The sequence below is a fragment of the Ictalurus punctatus genome, chromosome 18 (genome assembly GCF_001660625.3).
Source record: "Ictalurus punctatus breed USDA103 chromosome 18, Coco_2.0, whole genome shotgun sequence".
NCBI classification, from domain to species: Eukaryota; Metazoa; Chordata; class Actinopteri; order Siluriformes; family Ictaluridae; genus Ictalurus; species Ictalurus punctatus.
Genome location: NC_030433.2, coordinates 9819743 through 9846505, shown reverse-complemented (window position 1 = coordinate 9846505; position 26763 = coordinate 9819743). Strand labels below are relative to the sequence as shown.

Sequence of the window (26763 nt, the reverse complement as noted above, 5' to 3'; positions counted from 1 at the left end):
ATCAGGTGAACACCAAGGAAATTGATGCTCTTGATGATCTCCACAGAGGAGCCATCGATGTTCAGCGGAGACTGGTCGCTCCATGCTCTCCTGAAGTCAACAACCATTTCTTTTTGTTTTGTCCACATTCAGAGACAGGTTGTTGGCTCTGCACCAGTCCGTTAGCCGCTGCACCTCCTATCTGTATGCTGACTTGTCAATCTTGCTGATGAGACCCACCACAGTCGTGTCATCGGCGAGCTTGATGATGTGATTGGTCGTGAGTCAGCCGATTGAACAGCAGTGGACTGAGCACACAGCCCTGAGGGGCCCCCATGCTCAGCACGGTGGTGCTGGAGAAGTTATTTCCAATTCAGATTGATTGAGGTCTCCCAGTCAAGAAGTCCAGGATCCAGTTGCAGATGGAGGTGTTCAGGCCCAGTAGGTTCACCTTTCCAATCAGGTGCTGAGGAATGATTGTGTTGAAAGCTGAACTGAAATCTATGAACAGCAGTCGAACGTAGGTGTCGTTGTCCAGATGGGTGAGGGCCAGATGTAGGGTGGTGGCGATGGCATCATCTGTTGAGTGGTTGGTGCGATACGTGAGCTGCAGCGGATCCTGTGAGGTGGGCAGCAGGGTCTTGATGTGCCTCATGACAAGCCTCTCGAAGCACTTCATGATGATGGTTGTGAGTGCAATGGTATGGTACTTATTGAGGCAGGACACTGGAGACTTCTTTGGCATGGGGACAATGATGGTAGCCTTGAAGCATGTTGGAATGAGGGAGACATCTCAGGGAGATGTTGAAAATGTCAGTTCTACAGTGGTGCATGAAAGTTTGTGAATTTTCTATATTTCTTCATAATTATGATAAAAAACATCAGATTTTCCTAAAAGTAGATAGAGAACCCAATTAAACAAAGGAGACAAAATATTATACTTGATCATGTATTTATTAAAGAAAATTATCCAATATTACATATTTGTGAGTGGCAAAAGTATGTGAACCTTTGCTTTCAGTATCTGGTGTGACCCCCTTGTGTAGCAGTAACTGCAACTTAGTGTTTCCAGTAACTGTTGATCAGTCCTGCACATCGGCTTGAAGGAATTTTAGCCCATTGCTCAGTACAGAACAGCTTTAACTCTGGGAGGTTGGTGGGTTTCCTCACATGAACTTCTTACTTCAGGTCCTTCCACAACATTTTATATTGGATTAAGGTCAGGACTTTGACTTGGGCATTCCCAAACATTACCTTTATTCTTTTTTTTTTTAACCATTCTTTTGTAGAAAGACTTGTGTGCTTAGGGTCGTTTTGCTGCATGACCCACTTTCTCTTGAGATTTAGATCACGGACATGTGCCCTGAAATTTTCCTTTAGAATTCGCTGGTATAATTCAGAATTCATTGCTCCATCAATGATGGCAAGTCATCCTGGCCCAGATGCAGCAAAACGGGCCCAAACCATAATACTACCACCACCATGTTTCGCAGATGGTATAAGGTGCTGAAATGCAGTGTTTTCCTTTCTCCAAACATAAAGGCTCTCATTTATACCCAAAATTCTATTTTGGTCTCATCTGTCCACAAAACATTTTTCCAATACCCTTCTGGCTTGCCCATGTGATCTGCAGCAAACTGCAGAAGGGCAGAAATTTACTTTTTGGAGAGTAGTGGCTTTCTTTTTGCAACCCTGCCATGCACACCATTGTGGTTCAGTGTTCTCCTGATGGTGGACCCTTGGTTCCTTTGTGACCTTGCATACTGATGATGCACATCCACAAACATGTCTTTAAATAAAACAGGTTGCTCACTCACACCTGGTTTTCATCCCATTGATTGAAAACACCTGACCCTAATGTCACCTTCAAATTACCTACTAATCCTAGAGGTTCACATACTTTTTCCACTCACAGATACGAAATATTGGATATTTTTTCTCAATAAATAAATGACTAAATATAATATTTTTGTCTAATTTGTTTAATTGGGTTCTCCTTGTCTTGTAGGACTTGTGTGAAAATCTGATGTTTCAGGCCATATTTATGCATATATGTAGAAAATTTTAAAGGGTGCACAAATTTTCAAGCTGCTCAGTAAGTCTAAGGAACACGATTGTGCAAATATGTACATGTACCTAGTAATGTACTAGAGAACAGATTTTGTAGCGTGGAGCTAGACCCAACCTGAGCTGAGATATTGAGCTTTCCGTAAACAGCTGCATAACCAAAATTCGTTGTATGCCATGACACAAAGATGGCCATTGTAGTTAAACCAGTGTAAAAAAAAAAAAAAAAACCTGGTGGTTTTGCAATGCCAATACATAGAGGTAATCACTCAAAAAAAATTATGAAAATGAAAAACAGTCAAGCAACCTGCATTAGACCGCTTGAGATGGAATAACCCATGATAGATCAGTATTTCAGCTTTTTGTGCATAAAATATTTTTGTGCATAAAATAATTTTTTATGTGTGTGTATGTGTATATATATATATATATATATATATATATATATATATATATATATATATATATATATATATATATATATATATATATATATATATATATATATATATATATATATATATACACACACAATCTCACAAAAGTGAGTACACCCCTAACATTTTTGTAAATATTTGATTATATCTTTTAATGTGACAACACTGAAGAAATGACACTTTGCTACAATGTAAAGTAGTGAGTGTACAGCTTGTGTAACAGTGTAAATTTGCTGTCCCCTCAAAATAACTCAACACACAGCCATTAATGTCTAAACCGCTGGCAACAAAAGTGAGTACACCCCTAAGTGAAAATATCCAAATTGGGCCCAATTAGCCATTTTCCCTCCCTGGTGTCATGTGACTTGTTAGTGTTACAAGGTCTCAGGTGTGAATGGGGAGCAGGTGTGTTAAATTTGGTGTCATGGCTCTCACACTCCCTCATACTGGTCACTGGAAGTTCAACATGGCACCTCATGGCAAAGAACTCTCTGAGGATCTGAAAAAAAGAATTGTTGCTCCACATAAAGATGGCCTAGTCTATAAGAAGATTGCCAAGACCCTGACACTGGCCAAGACCATACAGCGGTTTAACAGGACAGGTTCCACTCAGAACAGGCCTCGCCATGGTCAACCAAAGAAGCTGAGTGCATGTGCTCAGCGTCATATCTAGAGGTTGTCTTTGGGAAATAAACGTATGAGTGCTGCCAGCATTGCTGCAGAGGTTGAAGGGGTGGGGGGTCAGCCTATCAGTGCTCAGACCATACGCCGCACACTGCTTCAAATTGGTCTGCATGGCTGTCATCCCAGAAGGAAGCCTCTTCTAAAGATGATGCACAAGAAAGCCCACAAACAGTTTGCTGAAGACAAGCAGACTAAGCACATGGATTACTGGAACCATGTCCTGTGGTCTGATGAGACCAAGATAAACTTATTTGGTTCAGATGGTGTCAAGCGTGTGTGGTGGCAACCAGGTGAGGAGTACAAAGACAAGTATGTCTTGCCTACAGTCAGGCATGGTGGTGGTCGTGTCATGGTCTGGGTCTGCATGAGTGCTGCCGGAACTGGGGAGCTACAGTTCATTGAGGGAACCATGAATGCCAACATTTCCTTCGGAGACTGGGCCGCAGGGCAGTATTCCAGCATGATAACGACCCCAAACACACCTCCAAGACGACCACTGCTTTGCTAAAGAAGCTGAGGGTGAAGGTGATGGACTGGCCAAGCATGTCTCCAGACCAAAACCCTATTGAGCATCTGTGGGGTTATCCTCAAATGGAAGGTGGAGGAGCACAAGGTCTCTAACATCCACCAGCTCCATGATGTCACTTTTGTTGCCAGCGGTTTAGACATTAATGTCTGTGTGTTGAGTTATTTTGAAGGGACAGCAAATTTACACTGTTATACAACCTGTATACTCACTACTTTACATTGTAGCAAAGTGTCATTTCTTCAGTGTTGTCACATGAAAAGATATATAATCGAATATTTGCAAAAATGTGAGGGGTGTACTCACTTTTGTGAGATACTTTGTTTTGTGTGTGTGTGTGTGTGTGTGTGTGTGTGTGTGTGTGTGTGTGTGTGTGTGTATCATGTTATAGTATTTATGCCTTATTTTTATGGATGTACAAAAAGCACCCAATTAAACTACAGTCCTACATTAATAATATATATTCTGGTGTGTGTGTGTGTGTGTGTGTGTGTGTGTGTGTGTGTATTGGGTGCTTTTCTGTTTTGGACAAACAGTTGTGTAAAGTTTTAGTCTGAAATTTATGTGTAACACTCAGTTTGGGGATTTTATTTTAAATAAACAAAAAAATGGTACTGAAAGATTGCCACATCCTTTTAATCGATTAATCGAAAAGATTATTGGCCATCTAAGTACTTCATCAGTAGAAAAAAGTGGAATGGTTTAGACTGGCCAAGTCAATCACCAGACCTTAACCCATTTGAGCATGAAGAGGGTATTGAAGGGAGAAACCCCTCAAAACAAACAAGAAGTGAAAGAAGGTGCAGTACATGCCTGGAAAAGCATTTCAAAAGAAGAATGCAACAGTTTGGTGATGTCATTAGGTTGCCAGCTTGATGCAGTTATTGTAAGCAAGGCATGCGCAACCAAATATTAAGTGTTATTTAATTTCATTTACTTAATATTAGTTTAAGATAAGTTTCTGTTCCGGTGCATTTGTTCACCAAAAATTGGGTGGTTTGCTACCAGAGCTGCCATGTTTTAATTTATTTAACACAGCTAGATGTAAACTCACTGAGGACTTTATTAGGAACACTATACTAATACAGGGTAGGGCCTCCCCTTGCTCTCAAAACAGCCTCAGTTCTTTGCAGAATGAATTCCAGGAGGTGTTGGAAAAATTCCTTTGAGATTCTGCTCTATGTTCACATAATTATGCATAATTATGCATCATGCAATTCACGTTGCACTTTCATGCTTCAAATCTCCCTTTATACCACATCTACCACAAAGTGTTCTGTTTGATTTAGATCCAGTTACTGGGAAGGCCCCTGAAGGACATTTGATTTAACTGTCATGTTCATGAAACATTGCTTTGTGATTATTTGGTGCATTATCATGCTGGAAGTAGCCATTAGACAAGTGTTCAACAACCCTCTTCCTTGAGATCTACCTTCCTGAAAGTTTCATTTCCAACCAAAATCTAACAAACCTGTTTTACTTGATCAAGAACTTCTTAAGGCAATGATTAGATGGTCAGGTGGGCACGATTATGGTTGAAGCTAAAGTTTTCAGGAACGTAGATCTCCAGGAAAATGGTTGGTGACTACTGCATTAACCCTCTTACTCCTAAGTTCCCACAGTATTATGTCCCATAACCCTATATTCCCCAGAGAAACAGCACGCCAACCCTGAGTTCTTGGGCCAAAATCAACATTTTAATTTTAACATTTTTAGGCCTTGAAACAACTTATAATAATGTATTTGTGTAATATTACTTTGAAGCAGTTCAGTGTTTTTACTAAACTTAGAGCACAATTCTTAACTAGAGAAATTACGAAAAAATGCTCGCTAAAATCCTTCTACTCATTTAGAAGTACCATACGAGCATCAGAGTGGTCAATGCCTTTGAATAAATTCAAGTAAATAATAAATAAATAAATGCATTTTAGCGCCAAAAGTCAAGTTTCTGGTGATAATCAGACCAGCCGGTAGTGTTTTCACGAATGCACAGAGATGGTCAGGTTATGACTCCAAACCTCTGCAGTGTCAGTCGCACCGGTTGATGCTGAAGATGAAGACGGATCAGGGTCTGAATCAGGAGAGTTTGTATCTCCTATCAGTTTCGGTTTCAACATCGCCTGAACTTTCACTGTTGTCACTATCTAGAATCCTCGCTCTCGCCTGTGTAACTGTGTATGTTTTTTCTTTTTTTTTTCACTGTTTTAGATGTACCTGTGTTCACTGTAGGTGTAACTTTAGCTGGAACACGATTAGCTTTTCGCTTTGGCATTTTTACTTCACTTCTAATAGTACACCAATATTCACGCTTGGATCAGCTTCATCGTAATGACGGTGCAATGTCATAATCACGTCTTGACGTCATGATGTCATCAACCTTCTGGGTTAAAAAATAATAATTAAATAAGTAAGGAATCATAGCAGAGTAATGCCGGTACACTGGCCTTATGGGGATAACGTTTACACTGTAAATCCTCTATATCGGCCTTACGGGGATTTGGCATAAATGACCAAGCCGGTATATAGTCCTTATGGGAATAGATCAAAGACGGGCAAGCCGGTTTTTCGGCCATACGGGGTAAGAGGGTTAAAGGATGAGTAAATTGTGGCCATGATGGTATGATCAGCAACAACACTCAAAAAGGCTGTGGCACTCAGGTAATAATTAATTCGTATTAACAAGCCCACAGTGTGCCAAGAAAACATTAAATTAAATTAAAGCCAAAATTTTGATCTATCGTCTCATATTTATCTATTGAACTCAAACCCAAATGTCATGAGTGTATAGCAAAAATAAAAGGAATTTGCCTTGTCATTCCAATACTTTTGGAGAGAACTGAGTAGATTTAGAGTCCTGATGAGCAGGCCAATGGAGAGAGTTTAGTTAATTCATTCTACTTATCTAAATTGTGAGAGATTTCTATATACTAGTATATCAGCTTTTTTAAAGAAACCTCATGCAGGAACCCACATTGAACAAGGTTTCTGGATTCTTTTGGATATTTCACCTGTACCTAGAGGACAAATTTTCTCAGTGTCTCAATATCCTTTTTCAGGTTTAGCTGAATATGTTGATGTCATATGGTAATGTACAAATTTGTTGACTTTGCTTGGTTAATACACTATATGGCCAGAAGTTTATGGACACCTAACCACTGAACATCCCATTACATAACCATGGGTAATATGGAGTTGGTCCTCCCTTTGCTGCTACAACAGCTAACACTCTACTGAGACGGATTTCCACTAGATTTTTGACCATGACTGTGGGTATTTTGCCCCTTAAACCAAAAGAGCTCAAGAGTTTGGGCAGTGATGTCTGGCAAGAAGGCCTGACATGGAGTTGGTGTATCAATTAATCCTACAGGTGTTCAGTGGAGTTGAGATCAGGGTTCTGTTCAGTCCACTCCAGTTCTTCCATACTAACCTTGTCATAACCATATGTTTATGGACCTCACCTGTCCATATTGTCATGCTGGAACAGGTTTGGGCTACAGCATACAAAAAAATTTTGGGGCCCACATATGTGTGTTATGGTCAGGTGACCATATCATTTTGGCTGTATATTGTATGTTTCCATGTTGTATGTTGTCAGTAGTGCCATTTAGAGTGTTTTTCTTGCCTGTGCTTCTAGGGTACTGCAGTGTTCTGGTACAATCTCTTCAGGAGTGGAGAGGGAGATTACAGAACAAGACATGCAGCCTGCCCAGTTTTAGTTGGTAGTAAATGGGGTGAGTATGGGAGACACCCGTTTTGTTTTTTTTGTTTGTTTGTTGTTCTTTTTTTTTTTTGATCATAGAGTTTTTATTGAAAATTTACATTTTACATAACACCCTACCCAACAACCCCAACAAACAACCACAGCCAAAACCAAAAGAAAGGGGAAACAAAAAACAATAAACAAACAACCTGAGAAAAAAACACAAACAAACAAAACAAACAAAAAAACTAACAAACATAAAAAAACAAAAAACAACAACAAAAAAAAAAAGCGGTAAGGTGATCAGGAATTACAGTCTACCTCTCCTCAATCCATCACCAGGGTGCGTACATCATTGAAGTAGGTAATAAATTGTGCCCATTTTCCCCAAAATGAGTCAACCCTGCCTCTGATGTTGTACTTGATTTTTTCAAGTTTTAAAAAGAAGATTAAATCTTTAAGCCAGACTGATATAGAGGGGGGTTGTGGAGAGGTCCAAGACAACAGTATTCTGTGCCAAGCAAGTAACGATGCAAAGGCCACAACACTAGCTTCTTTATGGTTCAGAGCTTGACGCTGAGATGGAACACCAAAGATGGCAATTAGAGGACAGACCTCTAATTTGACTTTAAGAACGTCGGACATAGTTTTGAAGAAAGAGTTCCAAAAGTTCTGCAATTTGGGACAGAGTGCCATATATGACTGAGGTTACAGGGCGAAAGTTTGCATTTTTCACACATATCAGGGACATTGGGATATATTTTAGATAGTTTACTCCTAGAGAGGTGAGCTCTATGGACCACTTTAAATTGTATGAAACTAAGTTTTGCACAGGACATGGTGGTACGTGTATTATCTAACACTGTGCCCCAGTAATCATCCTCAAGCTCCAGGCCTCCTCTCCAGGCCATCCTCAAGCTCCTCTTCCCAAGCACTAATGGTTTTGATATTGTAAGAATCGTCCTGTGACCAGATCGTTGCATATATCCTAGAAATAATGCCACCCTTATTAGGATTCAGCTTGAACACCTCTTCCCAAGCAGAATAGGGAGGAGTCACAATGCCTAACTTGAAAGAAACGGAATAGGTGAGATGGCGGCAGGCTGAATGACGAGGATAATTCAGAAAAGTTTGGAAACACATTATTAATGAAAATATCCTCAAAGTGTTTCAGACCCTTCTTTTCCCACAAAGAGAATGTGGAATCTCTAAAGGAGGGGGGAAAGAGGTGGTTATTACATATAGGTGCCATTGTGGCCGAGATGGATTTAAAATGACGTCGAAACTGATAGAAAATTATTAGAGAGGTACATACTATTGGATTATCCGTGTATTGTGAAAGGGCTATAGGAAGGGAGGAGAACACCATAGCAGGGAGGGAGGTTGAAGTACAAGACTTCGTTTCTAAGTGGCACCATGGAAGAGAGGGGGCCTTTACCTAAAGCACCAGTTTCTGACTATTAGCCGCCTAATAATAATACATGAAATTGGGCAAGGAGAGGCCACCACTTAGTCGACTCCTCTGAAGTGAAAATTTGGAAACCCTGGGAGTTTTCCCTGCCCATACAAAAGAGGAGATTAATTGGTCTATATTCTTGAAGAAAGATTTGGGTAAAAACAAAGGGCTGGACTGGAAAAGGTAGAGGAATTTTGGAAGAATGTTCATTTTTACTGTGTTTATTCTACCAAGAGGGGATAATGGTAGAGCTGCCCATCTTTGGAAGATTGACTTCATGTATGAAATTAAGGGTGTAAAATTCGCCACCATTAACGCAGAATAAGAACGGATGACATTAACTCCGAGATATTTGAATTTTGAGTCCTCCAAATGAAAAGATATTTCAGTCTGTTTTATTTTTGGCCAGATTGGTTTATGGGTAAGCATTCACTCTTCTGTAGGTACAGTTTATACCCGGAAAATTTCCCAAAGTCATTTAATATGCGTATTATCTCAGGACTAGATGCAATCGGTAGCATAAAGTAGTAAGTCGTCAGCATATAGGGCTAGTTTATGTTCAATTCCTTTGCGAATTATACCCTGAAATACAGGAAGAGTTCTAAGCGCCATCGAGAAAGGCTCAATTTCTATGGCAAAAAGTAAGAGGACATCCCTGGTGCGTACCCCGTGACAGAGTAAAATAGTCAGATTTAGCATCGTTGGTATATATGGAAGCCTACGGTTCCACATATAATAAACAGATCCATGATATCAGTCCATCCCCAAAGCTGAACCTCCTTAGCACCGTAAAAAGATATTCCCATTCTATCCCTTTTCTGCGTCCAAAGAGATGACCACTTCAGATGAGGCGCTGTTTTGTTTTGAATACAAAATACTAAGTAGAGTACAAATATTAGAAAAGGAATGCCTTCCTTTTATAAACCCGGTTTGCTCCTCTGAAATAATGCTAGGGAGAACCCCCTCTAAACGAGAGGCCAAAAGTTTGGCTAAAATCTTGACATCAACATTGAGGAGGCTAATAGGTCTGTACGAATTACATAATGTTGGGTCCTTCTCATCTTTAGATAGAGTTATAGATGCTTGTCTCAATGTTTGTGGCAACGTACATAGTTCTAAGGATTCCTCAAATACAGCCCGAAGTAATGGGGCCAATATAACATGAAATTTCTTATAAAATTCGGCAGGAAACCCGTCCGGGCCAGGTGATTTCTTAGATTGCAATGAATTGATTGAGTTAGTGATCTCATCTAAGGTGATGTGGCTGTCAAGCTCAGATGCCAATAGAGGGTCAACTCTGGGAAAATCAATATTTCCAAGAAAATGGTCCATGTTACCTGAATTGTCAGGAGATCCAGCTGTGTATAAAGAGGAGTAAAAACTTTTAAAAGTTGAATTAATTTCTACAGGATCCGAGGTTAATGCACCACTAGACTGCATAATCTGAGTGATAGAGTGCGAGGCCACTCGGCTACGCAGTTGGTGAGCCAACAACCGACCGACCTTATCTCCATATTCATAATAATTGCCACGCGTATGTAGCAACAGCCTCTCTGCCTCACCTGTCGATAACAACTCGAACTCCGCCTGCAAATTAAGCCTTTGTTTATGCAGCTCAGGGGTTGGGTTGAGAGCATATTGGTCATCAATGGCTCGAATATTATCCGATATCTTTTTTTTTTTTTTCTTCTTATCCTTGTGTTGCTTATTGGCATGAGCAGAATAAGAGATTATCTGTCCCCTTAAGAAGGGCTTTAAAGTTTCCCAGAGTAAAGAGTAAGAGATTGAATCAGTTTGATTAAGAAGAAAATCATCTATTGAAGTAGAAATATACTTGCAAAACGCTGAATCGGATAGAAGTAGAGAATTAAGCCTCCATGATGGATGAAAGGCGCGATGTGAAGCTAGAAGAATGTCAAAACTTAGAGGAGCGTGGTCTGAAATAACAATTGGTAGATATTCAGAGTTTACAACCCAAGAAATTAGAGAGTCATTAATAAAAAAGTAATCAATGCGAGAAAAAGATGTACGTGAGGGGGAAAAAAAGAATGGGGAAGGGCAAAGGACGGGGCGGGGGGGTCGGGGGACTACAAATACAAAGTGCTGTAATTACTACACCGAGTAATTATGGGGAAGTGAATTCCAGAGCAATGTGACTAAAGGCTCTTCCACCCATGGTGCTAAATTTCATGTTCGGTATTGCTAGTAGACCTGCTGAGGAGGATCGCAGTAATTCTCCAAGAGCTTAGTGAGGTAAGTCGGAGCATGATAATAATAATAATAATAATAATAATAATAATAATAATAAATAAACTTTATTTTATAAAGCACCTTTAAAAGCAGCTTCTCAAAGCACTGTACACAAAATAAGCAGTAAACAGAAAAATAAAACGGTTAATAATAATGAAAAAAGAAGACATCAGCAGTCAAATGCAAGTTTAAAAAAGTGTGTCTTAAGTTGACCTTTAAAAATACCAAAGGTCTGAGCTTCCCTGAGTTCAGGAGGTAGAGATTTCCAAAGGGAAGGAGCATAGACAGAAAAAGCAATGTCACCAATAGATTTTAGGTGGATTTGTGGAACAGTTAACAAATTGAACTGTGAGGAACACAGTCCGCAATTTTGGGTGTAAGGGATTAATAAACCAGATAAGTAATGAGGAGCCAAGCCATGTAATGCCTTGTATGTCAACATCATGATCTGAAAATCGACACGGAACCTGACCGGGAGCCAGTGCAAGGACTCCAAAACAGGAGTAATATGTTCACATTTCCTGGTTCCCGTCAGGATCCTGGTGGCAGAGTTTTGAACATATTGCAATTTGTTGATTGTGGATTTAGAAACTCGGGCTAAAACGGCGTTACAGTAATCCAACCGAGTGACAACAAATGAGTTAATCAGCTTTTCAGCCACAGAGAAGTTTAGCATTGTTGCGATATGGCATGATGTGCAGAACTCTTGATTTCATGACAGGCAGGTAGGTGTCGAACAGCACAGCTTTGTGGTCTGAGATGGGTAGTTCAGCAGCATTGCTGTGGCAGGGTGTAATACTAGTGCAGCAGACCTAAAATTGGGCAAAATTGGGTTGAAAAGTCTACATATTGGGTAATATCAAAGCAATCAAACATGACCATAAAGTCTCTTATAAATAGGTTGGAAGAATTATCCAAATGGAGGTTAAAATCACCCATCAGGATCACATTCGGAGACATTGTATTTGGAGTAATTAGTATAGTTGAAAGTTCAGATATGAACACATTTGATGGCTTAGGTGGCCTGTACAGTACCGCAATAACAGTGGGTGTAGGTCCACGGAGTTTGACAGCCAGCAGTTCAAAGGAGGATTGATCAGGCAAGGTGAGCGGAGTCAGTTTTACATTCTCGCGATATAGTAGTGCAAGACTGCCTCCTCTCCCAGAAGGCCGGGATTTACAGATGTAAACAAATCCCGGTGGGGATACTTGATTAAGATGTAGAAAATCATTGTTTTGCTACCAGGTTTCTGTGAGGCCTAGAAAATCCAGTTCGTGGTCAGTAATAAAGTCACTGACCAGAGAAACTTTGTTGGTGAGAGACTATTATATAATCCAAATTTCAGGCAGTTAGTGTGCGTGTGAACATCTGACCTAGGCAGAGAGACTAGTACACTGCAGTCAACACCACATCAGTCAGAGATAATTGAGTGACTGCAGTTTACAGATCAGAGGGAGGGAATAGCATTGAAATCATTCTTGTTGATCACTTTATCCATCTTTCAACGAGATCCTCACTGGATGTATTTTGGATGCCAAAAAATTTCACATTGGCAGAGGAGCCCTGCAGGAGCCTCATAATTCCCCCACAACTGGTAAAGTTCACCTGCTGAGTATTTCCACATCTTTAATCAACAGATGGAGTGTTTTTCGGAGTGGACAGCAGCCAACTTAAAACAGAATTCACTGTAATCTCCTTAAGCACCTCAAATCTCAAAGCTATCTCGGTGATTTGAATCACAATGTCTCCAGGCAGAACACAGTAAAATGTGAAAACAAATAAAAATGTCACTAACTTACAACGATCTAACAACTAAAATACTAAATAAAAAATCAAGCAATATTTACACCGAATTTGCAATTAATTTCAAAAATACCAAATAAAGAACAAGCCAGCCGGAGTGTCATTAAACTCGCCAGCATCCCCATTACTAGGCCACATGTAATCGCTCAAAATAACTAACTTTGTCAATGGCCAAATATTTATGAACCTGACTGTATAAACTAGGTTATTTTGGAAATTTCACTGGCAGTTCTCATGAACAAAACATCCCAATGGTATTAAACTTGCAACCCCAGTTCTAAAAAAGTTGGGACGCTGTGTAAAATATACATAAAAACATTATGCAATGATTTTCAAATCTCATAAACCCACATGTTATTCACAGTAGAACATAGAAAACATATCAAGTGTTCAAACTGAGGAAATGTGCCATTTTATGGAAAAAAATAAGCTAAATTTGAATTTCATGGCCACAACACGTCTCAAAAAAAGATGCGATGGGGGGCAACAAAATGCTGGAAAAGTAAGTCATACTAAAAAGAAACAGCTGGAGGAACATTTTGCAGCTAATTAGGTTTATTGGCAAAAGGTCAGGAACATGATTGGGTATAAAAAGACTATCTTAGAGAGGCAGTCTCTCAGAAGTAAAAATTGGATGGAATCTGGATGGAAGCATATGTTGCTCTAAAACCTGTATATACCTTTCAGCATAGATGGTACCTTTCCAGATGTGCAAGCTGCCCATTCCATAGGCACTAATTCCCCACCCATACCATCAGAATTGCAGGCTTTTGAACTGAGTGCTGATAAAAAGCTGGATGGTCCCTCTCCTCTTTAGTCCTTTTTAGTTTAGAAGACGAGGTTCCATGGTTTCCAGAAAGAATTTCAAATTTTGATTCATCTGAGCACAGAACAGATTTCCACTTTGCCTCAGTCCATTATAAATTAGCTTTGGCCCTGAGAAGATGGCAGCATTTTGGATAATGTTCATATATGGCTTCTTCTTTGCATGATAGAGCTTTAACCATTTGTGGATGGCACGGCGAACTGTGTTCAGACAATGTGATTTGGAGGTGTTTCTGAGCCCATACAGTGATTTACATTACAGAATTATTTCTGTTTTTAATGCAGTGCCGCCTGAAGGCCCGAAGATCATGGGCATGAAATATTGATTTTCACCTTGTCCCTTGCACACAGAGATTTCGCCAGATTCTTGGAATCTTTTGATGATATTATGTATTGTAGATTATGAGATAAGGATAGTCTTCATAATTTTATGTTGAGGAACATTATTCTGAAATTGTTCCACAAATTGTAGATACAGTTTTTGGCAGAATGGTGAACCTCTGCACATCTTTACTTCTGAAAGACTCTGTCTCTCTATGATACTCTTTTTATACCCAATCATGTTACTGACCTGTTGCCAATTAACCTCCTGCTGTTTCATTTTAGTAACTCTTACCTTTCCAGCTGTTTGTTGACCCTGTCCCAACTTTTTTGAGACAGCAATCAAATTCAATAAATTTTCTTAAAATTGTGCATTTACTTAGTTCAAACTGTTATTTACAATGTTCTATTGCAAATAACATTTGGGTTTATGAGATCTGCAAATCATTGCAGTCTGTTTTTTATTTTACAGTGTCCCAACTTTTTTGGAATTGGGTTGTACATTTTCTCCCCCCAGAAAGTACAGGGAGCAAACTGAAACCAGATGTAGCATTTTTAAAAATAAATTCCTTTAAAGGTAAGGTATTACAAAGAGACATTATTGGTGCTTTAATAATTACGGAAATGATTGAAAGACCATCTAAAAAGTGCATGGACATGCTATATTATACATTGTATAATACAATGGTTTTCAAGGTAGGGGGCACCCCGGAGGCCTCAACAATTTGGTGTGAAAAATAAATTCTCACTCTCAGACAACCACACACACACAGTCAATTCCTAATGTATTGTAAAGATGTAAGATGTAACTATTAATAAAAAAAAGGGGGGGGGGGGTATATTGAGAAGTCTGTATTTTTAATGTGCTTTAAAGACATCTTGCAAAAGGGGGACCTCGGTCAAATGTTAATGCCTTGCCCTGGAAAAGTTTGGGAACCCCTGGTATAGTACTTCATAACTTACAGTTTTCAGTAGCACTTGGCAGGGGTTCTCAATTTTTGTAGCTTGGGACCCCTTAAACTGTAAATTATGCGCATGGGGCTTCTGTGGGTAGATGCCCTGGCAACCTATTTTCTCTTGATCAGCAAAATCTGCCCTAGTACTAAAATGTCTGTCCAGTAGGAGTGTAACAATACACTATAGGCAATATTTGTTTCGATTTACAATACTGGCTTCACAATTCGATTAAATTTGATTCATAAAATATTTTTTAACAAAACTTGAATAAAAAAAAAATTATGACTGAAAAGACTTGTGCATTTTTGTCTGTAGAAATCTAAATAAATAAAAGAAATTATACGAATAGAAGTTTAATATTGTAAACTGAATATACCAAAGATTTACCATATTTTAAAATTTAACTTATGAATTTATAAATTCTCCCAAAACTGTGCTTGAATAAAAAAAGCCTCTGAATTTGGTGGAACATGATAAACGGAAACATAATGAGAACTGTAGCAGTGACTGAGGTATCATTTTAACTGGAAATAGAGCTCCAAAGTCAGCACAAATGCTCAAGATCTGTGACTTTGTCACCCTGTGATTTGTTTCTGTTTGAAATGAATGACATATTTGTAAAGTGTAATTATTATATTCCGTGTGTTTATAGCTGCATTTATCAGGCTGATGTTTCTTTTTTATTAAATAAGTAATTTATTTTTGTTACTCAAATGTTCATGCCATAGACTTGAACTATGTTTTATCAACACTATAACTATTTGACAGCAACATTTCATTCTGTTTTGGTCAACAGTGTCTAACAAGTGGATCCATGAGAGAGGTCAGGAGTTCAGGAGATCTTGTGGCCTCACAGAAGTGGAATGAGTCTGCCTGTTGGGAGTTAAACACTTGTTAAGCCATTAAACACTCAGCTTCTCCTGCAGTTCCTGAATTGTTATTGATCACAAACACAAAACCATGATGTTGGATGCACCTTGTCAGAAGTCACTCAGCTGTGGTAACCATGTTGTATGTACACTGTAAATTCTGTGGTGATCAGAAATCAATAGTCACAACTACCAAGTTGGGAGTCAGGGCTATATCAAGTGTATCAACTTAAAGGATTGTTTTTTGTCTTTCTGTTAATATTTCTCGCTTGTTGTTTTCCCCCCTACTGCAACTATGCATGTTACTGTGCTACAACAGAGTTTTGTAGTTTCATGTTTGTCCTTTTGGGGAAATGTTCTGATTAGAATTGACACCATTGTCCCAAAACATAAAATTGGGTCTCTAGAGAAGAGGCATTACTTTAAAAGCTGATTTATCTGAAAAATGCTTATAACAGGTCTATGATAACTTCCCTGAAAAATCTTACTGCTTTTCAGATGGACAAAGTTTCTTCTTGGAAAGTTTTTGTCCAGGAATCTTGTGTCTGTCATGGTTTATAAAATTCTAATATCCACGCCTACTGTTATGACTGATATGTGCATAATTATTCAAATATATACATTTTAAAATATCATGGCCTTTTTTAAGACACTGATATTTCAACCTCTTTTTCACTATAAACAAGCTATATACAGTGCCTTGCATAAGTATTCACCCCCTTGAACTTGTAATGAATGTAATGTAATGAATCAACACAAAATAACCCATAATATTGAAGTAGAAATATCAATAGAGTTTGTTAAAAGAATTTAAAAAGCTGTTGTAAATTGCATAAGGATTCTCCCCCTTTTGCTGTCAAACCCCTAAATTAGTTCTGCAACAACTAATTTCTGTCAGAAATCAGATAATTACTTGAACGGTGTACCCTTGTGTGCAGTCATGTCATGAAAAGTGCCATCAGGTCTCAATAAAACACACATTCCTGGAAGGCCCCAGAGTTTGTTGGAGAACATGTCCACATATAATACTGTTTATCTGTTTGAATTCAATTCAAGATATCTGTAAATAAAATATTAATATGTAAAATTCTTAAAATATTTTAAGTGGTTGGAATTATTTGTCTTTAGAAACATTTTGATTACTCCAAATTTATTTAAATTTAAATATCATGTCAACACCCTCCTATTATGTCATGGGTCAATTTGACCCATTTCCACATTTGAGATGTCTGAAATACTGGTTAATCTCTCTTTTTCTCTTTGAAATTTTTTACTTTCCTCATTTAGGGTCATATATTTACATGTAAATATTTCTCCTTATGGCTTATCTCAGACAACATATAACTTTTTTTCCCCCAACATAACAGGAGGCTTAAACTTCACTTCCCAGAACACCATGTGGCCTACACATTCATTTTCACCATCTTACTGATCACACTCAGCTGTGAACATTTACTTCCTGTCATATCACAGCAAACCAGTGACTTCATTTCCCATCCTGCACTGCGGCCTACAAACATGGCCACCATGGACTGCAATTCCATAAACACTCACATTCATTTCAATCACTCACAACCACAATATAAAGAGACTGTTTGAACACAGTGACTTTGCAAAATATTGAGTATTATCACCATACCAACCATTTGTACCCTGTTCCTCATTTTGTTTCATGTTCATTGATCTTGCTTCTTGTTCCTCATTCTCGTTTCTTTCATGCCTTGCCTAGTTCATGCCTATTTACAGATCGCCTGACCCATTGCCTGTTTTTTGACCATGCTATTGTCTCATGATTTGGATGTCTACCTACCTCTCTTTATTAAAAGCTCTTATCTGCAATTCCATCTGTCTTAACCTTCATTACGTAGATTTCGTGACACTGCCAAACTATGTCCTAGTTTACAGTCTATAGGGTCTCATATATATATATATATATATATATATATATATATATATATATATATATATATATATATATATATATATATATATATATATATATTTATATTTATATATATATTTATATATATATATATTTATATATATATATATATATATATTTATATTTATATATATATTTATATATATATATATTTATATATATTTATATATTTATATATATTTATATATTTATATATATATTTATATATATATATTTATACATTTATATATTTATATATATATATTTATACATTTATATATTTATATATATTTATATATATATATTTATATATATATATATATATATATATATATATATATATATTTATATATATATATATATATATATATATATATATATATATATATATATATATATATATATACCTTTTTTTTTTTTTTAAATCTCTTTTATGGTTCATTGATGCTTCCATTCTATAGATTGTTGTGTATGAAATTCCCAGGAGATTAGCAGTTTCTGAAATATTCAGCCCACCTGGTATGTGAATGCTACCCTGTATCTGCATGATTTTTTTGCATGTGCTGCTGCCACATGATTGGCTGATTGACTGCATAAATGTGCACGTGTACAGGTGTTCCTAATAAAATAAGATTTGGAGTTCTAGCTAGAGTTTTTTACTCACTACAGTTATAAAGAGTGATTATATGGGTTGCAATATCCTTCCTGGCAGCTCAAATCAATCTTGCAATTTTGCTCTGACCTCTCTTATTAACAAGACGTTTCCACCCACAGTACAGTCACTCATGCTTTTTTTGTTTGTTTGTTTTATTTTTTTGCACCACTCTGGAGACTCTTTTGTGTGAAAATCCCAGATCACCAGTTTCTAAAATAATCAGATCAGCCCATCTGGCATCAACAACTATGCCAAGGTCAAAGTCACTGAGATCACACATTTTCCTCATTCTGATGTTTGCTGTGAACATTAACTGAAGCTCTTGATCTGTATATGCATGATTTTTTGCATTGTGCTGCTGCCACATGATTGGCTGATTGGATAACTGCATAAATGAGTAGGTGCACAGGTGTTCCTATTGAATTGTACGTTGAGTGCATACATGTGTATTCACTCATTCAGGCACACAGGAAGATGCTTTATATAGGGGGAGCTGCCAACTGGATGTAAAAGTGTGACATCATTGCATTTTGCCACAGATTGTAGATGGTCCTACATGGATAGCCTACAGATCACCATGAGTTTACTGTGTATAGGACCACATACACACCTCTAAGATGAATGTGGATTTTCTTTCAGCAATTGCTAAGAACAGTTTCCACTAAAGTCTCCTTCAAAGAACAATTGACAACTTCAGTTTGCTACAAGAAACTTAAAACTAATGATACTCATTCAATTTCTTCTTAACACTCTTAGCACTGATTAACTTCATAGTATACAGGTATAGATGTGAAATGATGAATAATCACACTATCCACTGTCACCCTGATGAAGACGGGTTCCCTTTAGAGCAGGGGTCTCAAACTCCGACGGAATGTAAAAAAATATATATAATTTGGCCCACCAAAACTAATGATATTTTATAGTGGTTTCATGCCAATTCAACCTACCCTTTTGAAATAATTCAAATAAAAGCACAATTCTGTTTTTTAAAAATGCATTTTGTTTGTTATGGCAAAGGTCAAAGTTGGCCCAAATGCATGCAAGGTGCTGAAGAACAAAGATGTCGCTGTCAAAATCAAAACGTAAGGTGGATGATGAACACAGACCGTTCCAAGAAAGGACTACCCAGTATTTTTTAGTGGAGTTTAATAGAAATCCTACCTGCCTGATATGCAACATAAAAGTTGCAGTTTTAAAGTAATATAATATCAAGTGTCATTATTGGACTAAACACTGAACAAGAAGTATGAGGGAGATGACAGGGCAACACGAGCCATGCAGCTACAGAGAGGATTTATATCTCAACAAAGTATTTTTCATAAAGCCAAAAAGGATGCTGATACTGCAGTTGAGGCAAGTTATGCGGTGAATGAATTAATCACCAAAGCCGGAAAGCCATTCACTGAAGGCCCATTTCTGAAGGGCTGCATGATGAAAGGTGCGGATATTTAATGTCCAGAAAAAAAAGAGCTTGTTCAACAATATAGCACTATCGGCTAACATGGTAGTGGAGCAGATCAGCAAGTTATCAAGTGACATTTATGATCAGTTACGTGATAAAGTTGATGCTTTCACTGCATATTCTGTGGCGCTCGATGAAAGCACAGATAAAACTAACAATTCTCAGCTCACAATTAGCATAAGAGTTATTAATTAGAAGTTCGAAGTGACATAAGAGTTGCTAAGTTTGTGTCCAATGTACGACCGTCAGGCAGTACAAACATTCTTTTTACAAATCGGACAGAAGCGAAAAAAGCAGGTCCATTCAGTTGGTTCTGCACTGCATTACCACACCAACAGCTCATGTCATGTCCGAAGTCCTGAAATGTATAATTATATCAGATGCTGGCAGCGTGCTAGAACCGTCTGTTCGGGAGTTTTTGCAAGCATTGGGTACAGCAAATCCTCTGAGGGGAGGGTGAGGTTGCAGTGGGCTGATAGATTACCGATGTCATAGGTGCCAAACGGGGAGCACAAGCACAGGGGAAAGATTGGGGGTAATTCCTGGTGGATGGACACAAAAGCAGCGGCTGAAACAAACACGAGGCACTAGCATTCCGCGTCCAGTCAGGGCCATAGTCCATAGATAGGGATCCCAGTAAACAGACCTTGGGACACAGGAACTGCTCTGTATATGGGGCGGAGAGACATTCGGCGATGTCGCCTAGGGGAAACATGAGATGTGGCGCAGATGCCCGGTCATGACAGACCAGGCAGGAATGATCCGTGACAGCACGGGTAGTATGGAACATCCAGGTGAGATACAGGTTAGTCTGATCCTCAGTTAAAGGTGTGTCAGCCGTACACATAGAGTAACGTTGCAATTTCATAAAGGCATCGGTATGAATAAGTTGCACAGCTATGGGGACAGAAGCATGGTGAGAGAACAAAGAAGTCTCAGGTCCGCGGGTAACACAAGCATCGACTGTACAACGAAAGGGGAGACGGGGCAATGCACCAAAGGCATTCGAGGGGACGGGGTGCGACTGGTTGAAGCAGCACCACCAACTCGTCAGGATCCCCGTGATCTTGAGGTGGTCTATGGTGAGGTTCAGGGAGTTGTAACCAGCTCCGTAGAAGGCCACATGTGGGCTACCCGGAAGCAATGATGCCTGATAGGCGAGAGTAATCAGGGTCAGAGCACAAAATATTTCGCGGGAGTGGACAGTCGACAGGGTGGCCATATACAGGAGTGAGACCTCTACTAAGGGTTGAGGGGGACCTTCTGGCCAAAAAACGCCATCAGGTCGGCCTTGATGACGTGACGCAGTGCGGCGTGCCTGATGCTCTCTATGACCTGGTTTTCGAGATTTTGGCTAAACATGGACAAGGAAAGAATGTCCATCTTTAGACGTTCTGCTGGGTTATCGTTGAGGTCATCTGGTGAGATACGACCTACTCGTGCGTTTCTCTTGCATCTTCGGGGTGGTCTCGGTGTGGGTGTGGTAGGAGGGAGAAATGAGGTAGCAACAGGTGCCTCGGCTCTAGGTGACATGGTACTTGTCGGGGTATAACTACATCCGGGGGTGGAATCATGGGTATCCTCAGGGTTGTGAAAAGGTGCATAGACGAGTAAAAGAGCCATAGTTAGTCCGGCCACCAGGACCACAGCCCAGACTATAATGATTTCCTTGTCACTGTTCATGAGTCTATATGGAGGGGCCATTATCCGGGAGCCCGGCATGGTCATGTACAGGGGAAGGTCCTGCTGTGTTGTCCGAGAGTAGGGTCAGGGGACTCAATCCGCCCAAATCCGTAAAATCTATAGTCTCGTATTGTACAGACTGGACCCGACTGGACAGGCGGGTCGGCTAGACTTTGTACTATAGAGGCCAAATCAGCTGAAATAGAGCTCAAGTCTTCAACCTCTGTGGGGGGAATCGGCAGCGCTTCCTGGCTCACTGGTGCTTCCTCAATTCCTGATGGGCCAGCTGCTTCTCCAACTGTGGTAAGTTCGTCGCTGGACCAACCCTCGCCGGGACTGGAGATGGGGCTAAGGGTCTGTCGGTCTGCCCGTCTTTTGGTTTGCGCCCTTGTACCTTGCGCCAGACTACGGTCTTCTTCAGCATCACTATCACTGTCCGTGCTGGAGTTGGTAGCCGAGTATTCAGGAGGCTGGGCCGGGTGAGTCTTTCCTGATGCTGAGGGTTGCTCGCCAGGGGGCAACGGTTGTTCTTCAACTGACTCACTAAGTAGTGGTCCTTTGCCAAATCCTCCTCGGCTACAGTGCTTCAAGTGATACCAGTGGGGTCGTCCCGCTACTTTTACCGCCGTTGGTGTGGCAGCCACCACTTCAAATGACCCTTCCCTCCGTGGCTCTAGAGAGTTCTTTCTCTTGAAGACTCGGATCCAGACGTGGTCCCCCGGATCGATTTGCCTCACCCGGGGCACTTCCTCGCCGTGGACCGCCTCTTGGATCTGCGAATACAAGTGTCTGTGGATTTGTGTGAGGGTGCGTATATAGCTTTTCATTTCACCCTCCAATTGTTCTAACGAGGGGCCGTGTACGGGGCGCGTGTAAACGCCATGGGCATCGGGCGCCCTGTTAACATTTTGTGGGGCGTGAGGTGCGTCACTTGGCTAGTTTGGGAGCGCATTTTAAGCAGGGCTAGGGGTAAGGCCTGCATCCAGGTTAGTCGTGAGCTGTCACATATTTTTGCCAATTTACTCTTCAATATGCCATTAGCCCGTTCTACCATACCTTGGGACTGGGGATGATATACACAGCCCAATTTGTGCTCAATCCCCAGTGCCTTGGTAATCAATTCAATGGTCTGATCGATGAAGTGAGCTCCATTGTCAGAGCTCAGATAGTCTGGAATACCAAAACGTGGAATGACTTCTCGACAGAGAATCTTGGCTGCATTTAGCGTCTTCTCTAGAAGTGGCCGTAGCCTCTACCCATCTACTAAACCGATCCTCTACTACGAATATGTAGCATTTTGATTCCTTCCTATTTTCGGCCCCCATATCCACATAGTCCATCAAATGTCTGAACGGACCCATTGGCGGCAGAATGTGCCCTAGAGGTGCAGTGAAATTTTTCCGCACATTATTTCTTATGCACGTTTCGCAGTTATTGAGTGCCTGGTCCGCCGCACTCGCCAAATACAGTGACCACCATTCTTGTCTTATTTTCCGGTTCGTCTCTACTCTGTTGGTATGGTCAAGACCGTGGGCGTCTTTTATCAGTAACGGTAGGAGACTAGCAGGGGCCACACACATGCCATCGATGCTACGCCAAAGGCCAGTTCCCTTATACTTTTTCGCCCCCCGTTTTATCCATCTGGAGAGTTCTGCTTCCCCGGCTATGTTTTGCACTTCCACTATTTGTGCTATGTTGTCCTCCATCGGGTGACGTACTGAGATCTCTTCTGGCTTCGTGAGCACCATCATCTGGGCCGGTCCTACTGCAGCTTTCTTGGCGGCTTCGTCTGCCAATGCATTTCCTTTAGTAATAAAAGAGCCATCTGTTTTGTGTGCTTTACATTTGATAATAGCTACCGCCGACGGTAAGTTCATGACATACAATGAGTCCGAGATCGCCTCTCCATGGGTCACAGTAGACCCGTCGGCTCGTTGGAATCCCCTCTGTGCCCATATAGGACCAAAAACATGGCATACCCCATGCGCATAGGCGTCTGTGTACATAGAGTCTGTGTACACATTGCATCGTCATCCACTGCCCAGTTTACAAGCAGCTGCCAAGGCTTTTATCTCTTCCAGCTGGGCCGAGCACGGTTGCGGAAGGGGAACACTCAAAACTACCCTAAACGCCGCGGGAGTTTTGTCTGCTTCTATCACGGCATACCCTGCCCGATTCCCTTCATTGGTACGGAAACAGGACCATCTACAAAGAATGTGCGCTCCGCATCGTGTAATGCATCAGTTTCTAAATCAGGCCGTGCTTTTAAGAATTTTTCAGACTCACTGACACATTCATGTGGATCTTCATCTAGGGGCGTCATCATTTTTTCTGCTGGGTTAACCGTAGTGCATCTTTCTATAGTTAATTCAGGGGCCGAGAGTATGGAGTCATACCCTGTACGTCGCGAATTTGTTATTACAAAATTCGGACTGGTCAAGAGTGCATGAAGAGCATGGGTTGTATACAGGGTGACCAGATGCCCCATCGTAATTGAAGATGCCTTCTGGTATGTGAACGCTGCTGCCGCCAAAGAACGATAGCATGGTGGCATGCCTTTCTCTACGTTGTCAAGGGCTGTACTGTAGTAGGCTATAGCTTGTCTTCCTTTGCCTTGCTGTTGCTGGGTTAGTGCGGCAGTCGCGTATCCTTTTCTTCCCGAAACATACAAATGAAACGGTTTTCTATAATCTGGATTAGCAAGGGCTGGTGCCGTGGCCAGCGCTGCCTTTATATCTATAAAGGCTGCATCCCCTTCAGGTGTCCACTCCAACTTAGCATTCGGTTGCGTATGGTGTGCTGCTTTAATCATGTCTCGTAAGGGTTGGACTCTCAAAGCAAATTCGCATACCCACAGACGACTAAATCCTGCCATACCCAAAAAAGCCAACATCTGTCGTACTGTCTGCGGCCTCTGGGCCTTACTAATGGACTCCGCATGTCTGGGAGCTATTGTGCGGCTCTCTCCCTCTAATATTCGACCTAGATATTCTACTTTGGTTTTGCAAAACTGTAGCTTCTCTGGGCTGACTTTGTGGCCATTGTCTGCCGGTAGCCGTAATACTTTTAGCGAATCTCGTTGACACTCTTCCTCTGAGGAACTGCATATCAGGAGGTCGTCGACATATTGGAGGACCATGCTCTGGCAGTCCAGGGTGGCCAAATCTTGGGCCAACACCTGGTTGAATATTGATGGACTTTCACAATATCCTTGCGGCAGCCTCGTATAGGTGTACTGTTTCCCCTCATACGTGAAGGCGAACAGGTGCCGCGATTCTGGATACAAAGGCACACTGAAAAAGGCTGAGCACAAGTCAATGACTGTATACCACTTTGTTCCCTCTGGGATGTTCGTAAGCAATGTGTGAGGGTCCGGTACTATGGGCGTTTCTGGCACTACTATCTGATTGACGGCACGCAGATCGTGGACCAATCTCCATTTGTTTGTACCCGGCTTTTTTACCAGAAAAATGGGTGTGTTGCAAGGACTGTTGGTGGGAACAAGGACCCCTGCTTCCAGCAGTCCCTGTATGGTTGGCTTTATACCTTCCCTGGCTTGCACCGAGAACAGATATTATCGTTGATAGGGCAAATTTGCATTCTTCTTGATCTTTATCTTTGCTAGTCCTGCTGATTTTACTAGTCCTACGTCCGTTGCATGCTTGGTCTATAGTTGCTCGGGTATATCGTGCAGCAGATCCTGTGTAGTGTCACTGTCCGGCTCCACTATAGCCATTTGCCTACTCTGTTCATCCATCCTCCGATGTATCTCCATACTTCCTGCAACCGTCATGTCAATGGCTGCTATCGAGATGCGGGTGTACTTCCCATCTGGTGACGTATGTAGATATTGATTTTGAGTGGGTTTCCATTCCCTTACCTCCTTTGCTTGTTTCACCATGGGTCCTAAGTCTTTTGGCTCAAAACCGTGTGCCACCATGAGGGTGACATGGGGAGCGGCTCCTTCGTCCTGGTACCAATTCATTATCCTGTCTGGGAGTTTAATTGTTGCCGCCACCCCTTGAGGTCCACAGACCACATCCACACCCCTTGATGTCCATTTTCTGTCCTTGTTCCATTTCTTCCCATAATTGTGCGTAGTCCTGGTCCTGCCCGCCTCTATCGTATTTCATGGTGCAGTGCAGCGGAACGCTCACTTCCCTGTACTCTGGTCGCATATATTGGACCCACGGTTGCCATTCTTGATACTTTTTCCATAGTTCCGACTGATGTAAGTCTGGTATTTCCAACCAGTACATCTTGTCCACTTCCTGTATTGTTGTTTTCCCTTCAAGTACAATGAGGCACTGCATAGCCCTAGCTTTTGGAAACGTGACCCACATGCCAGTTGCTTCGCACCGTATTTGTGCCCCTAGTTTACACAAAGTGTCTCTTCCTAATAAGTTGACAGGTGCGTCTGGGACATACAGAAGCGGGGCCTGAATTGTTACCCCATCCAGTGTTAATTCCTGAGGCTCAGTAAATCGTAAGGTTTGTGTTTTCCCTGAGAAGCCCATTGTTTGTATTGCCTTACGTGAAAGGGGGAGCTGGGAGCCTTCTTACCCGATGCTTGAATAGGTGGCCCCTGTATCGATCATGAAAGATGTGCTAAACATGTTTCCTATTTTTACCATTATTGTGGGTTCCTGTTCGGGGTGCAGTGTGGTGGCATACTGCATCAGCTCCCCCTTTGGCTCCTCTGGGCATCTTCAACCTTGGTTCGGTCCCTGTCCTCCACTGGGGCCATACATGTGGCCTCCCGGAGGTACCGGGACCTGGGGCTGCCAGGGCAGTTGCGTCCTGCTGCCTTCAGGCATTGGTTGGGGAACTCTAGGCCCCAACACCTGCCCTCGCCTTTCAGCCCTGTCCACCCTTTCACCCCATGTCGGTCTGGAGAGGTGTGGGCAGTTCCTTCTCAAATGGCTAGGGTCCCCACACTCCCAGCATCCCTCAGTCTGGTTACTCTCCCCTTGTTCCAATATGGCTGTCCGGAATACATGGGGGGACACATTGGATACATCTGAACATAGGGGGTCGGGTGCATCATCACAGGCCCTTGCGTCACCTGCACTTGGGGATATCCCTGGGTGTCTGCTCCCTTTGCCTCTACAGCTGTTCCAGCAAGGATTGTTGGCTGTGCAGGCACCATCATAGCCGCTTGCTT

At 41.0% G+C, this 26763-nt stretch overlaps 1 protein-coding gene across 3 annotated transcripts in view; it reads left to right on the top strand.

The window, feature by feature from the left end:
- Nucleotides 1–17714, top strand: part of p4ha2 (procollagen-proline, 2-oxoglutarate 4-dioxygenase (proline 4-hydroxylase), alpha polypeptide 2) — a 112334-nt gene extending 94620 nt beyond the window's left edge. For all 3 annotated transcript variants that reach the window (XM_017492819.3, XM_017492825.3, XM_017492824.3), the window contains 2 exons: nucleotides 7328–7424; nucleotides 15803–17714. In XM_017492819.3, the coding sequence (XP_017348308.1) occupies nucleotides 7328–7424; nucleotides 15803–15873 (168 nt within the window). In that variant the 3' untranslated portion in view covers nucleotides 15874–17714. The remainder of the gene's footprint in view (nucleotides 1–7327; nucleotides 7425–15802) is intronic.
- The last annotated feature ends 9049 nt before the right edge of the window (nucleotides 17715–26763 follow it).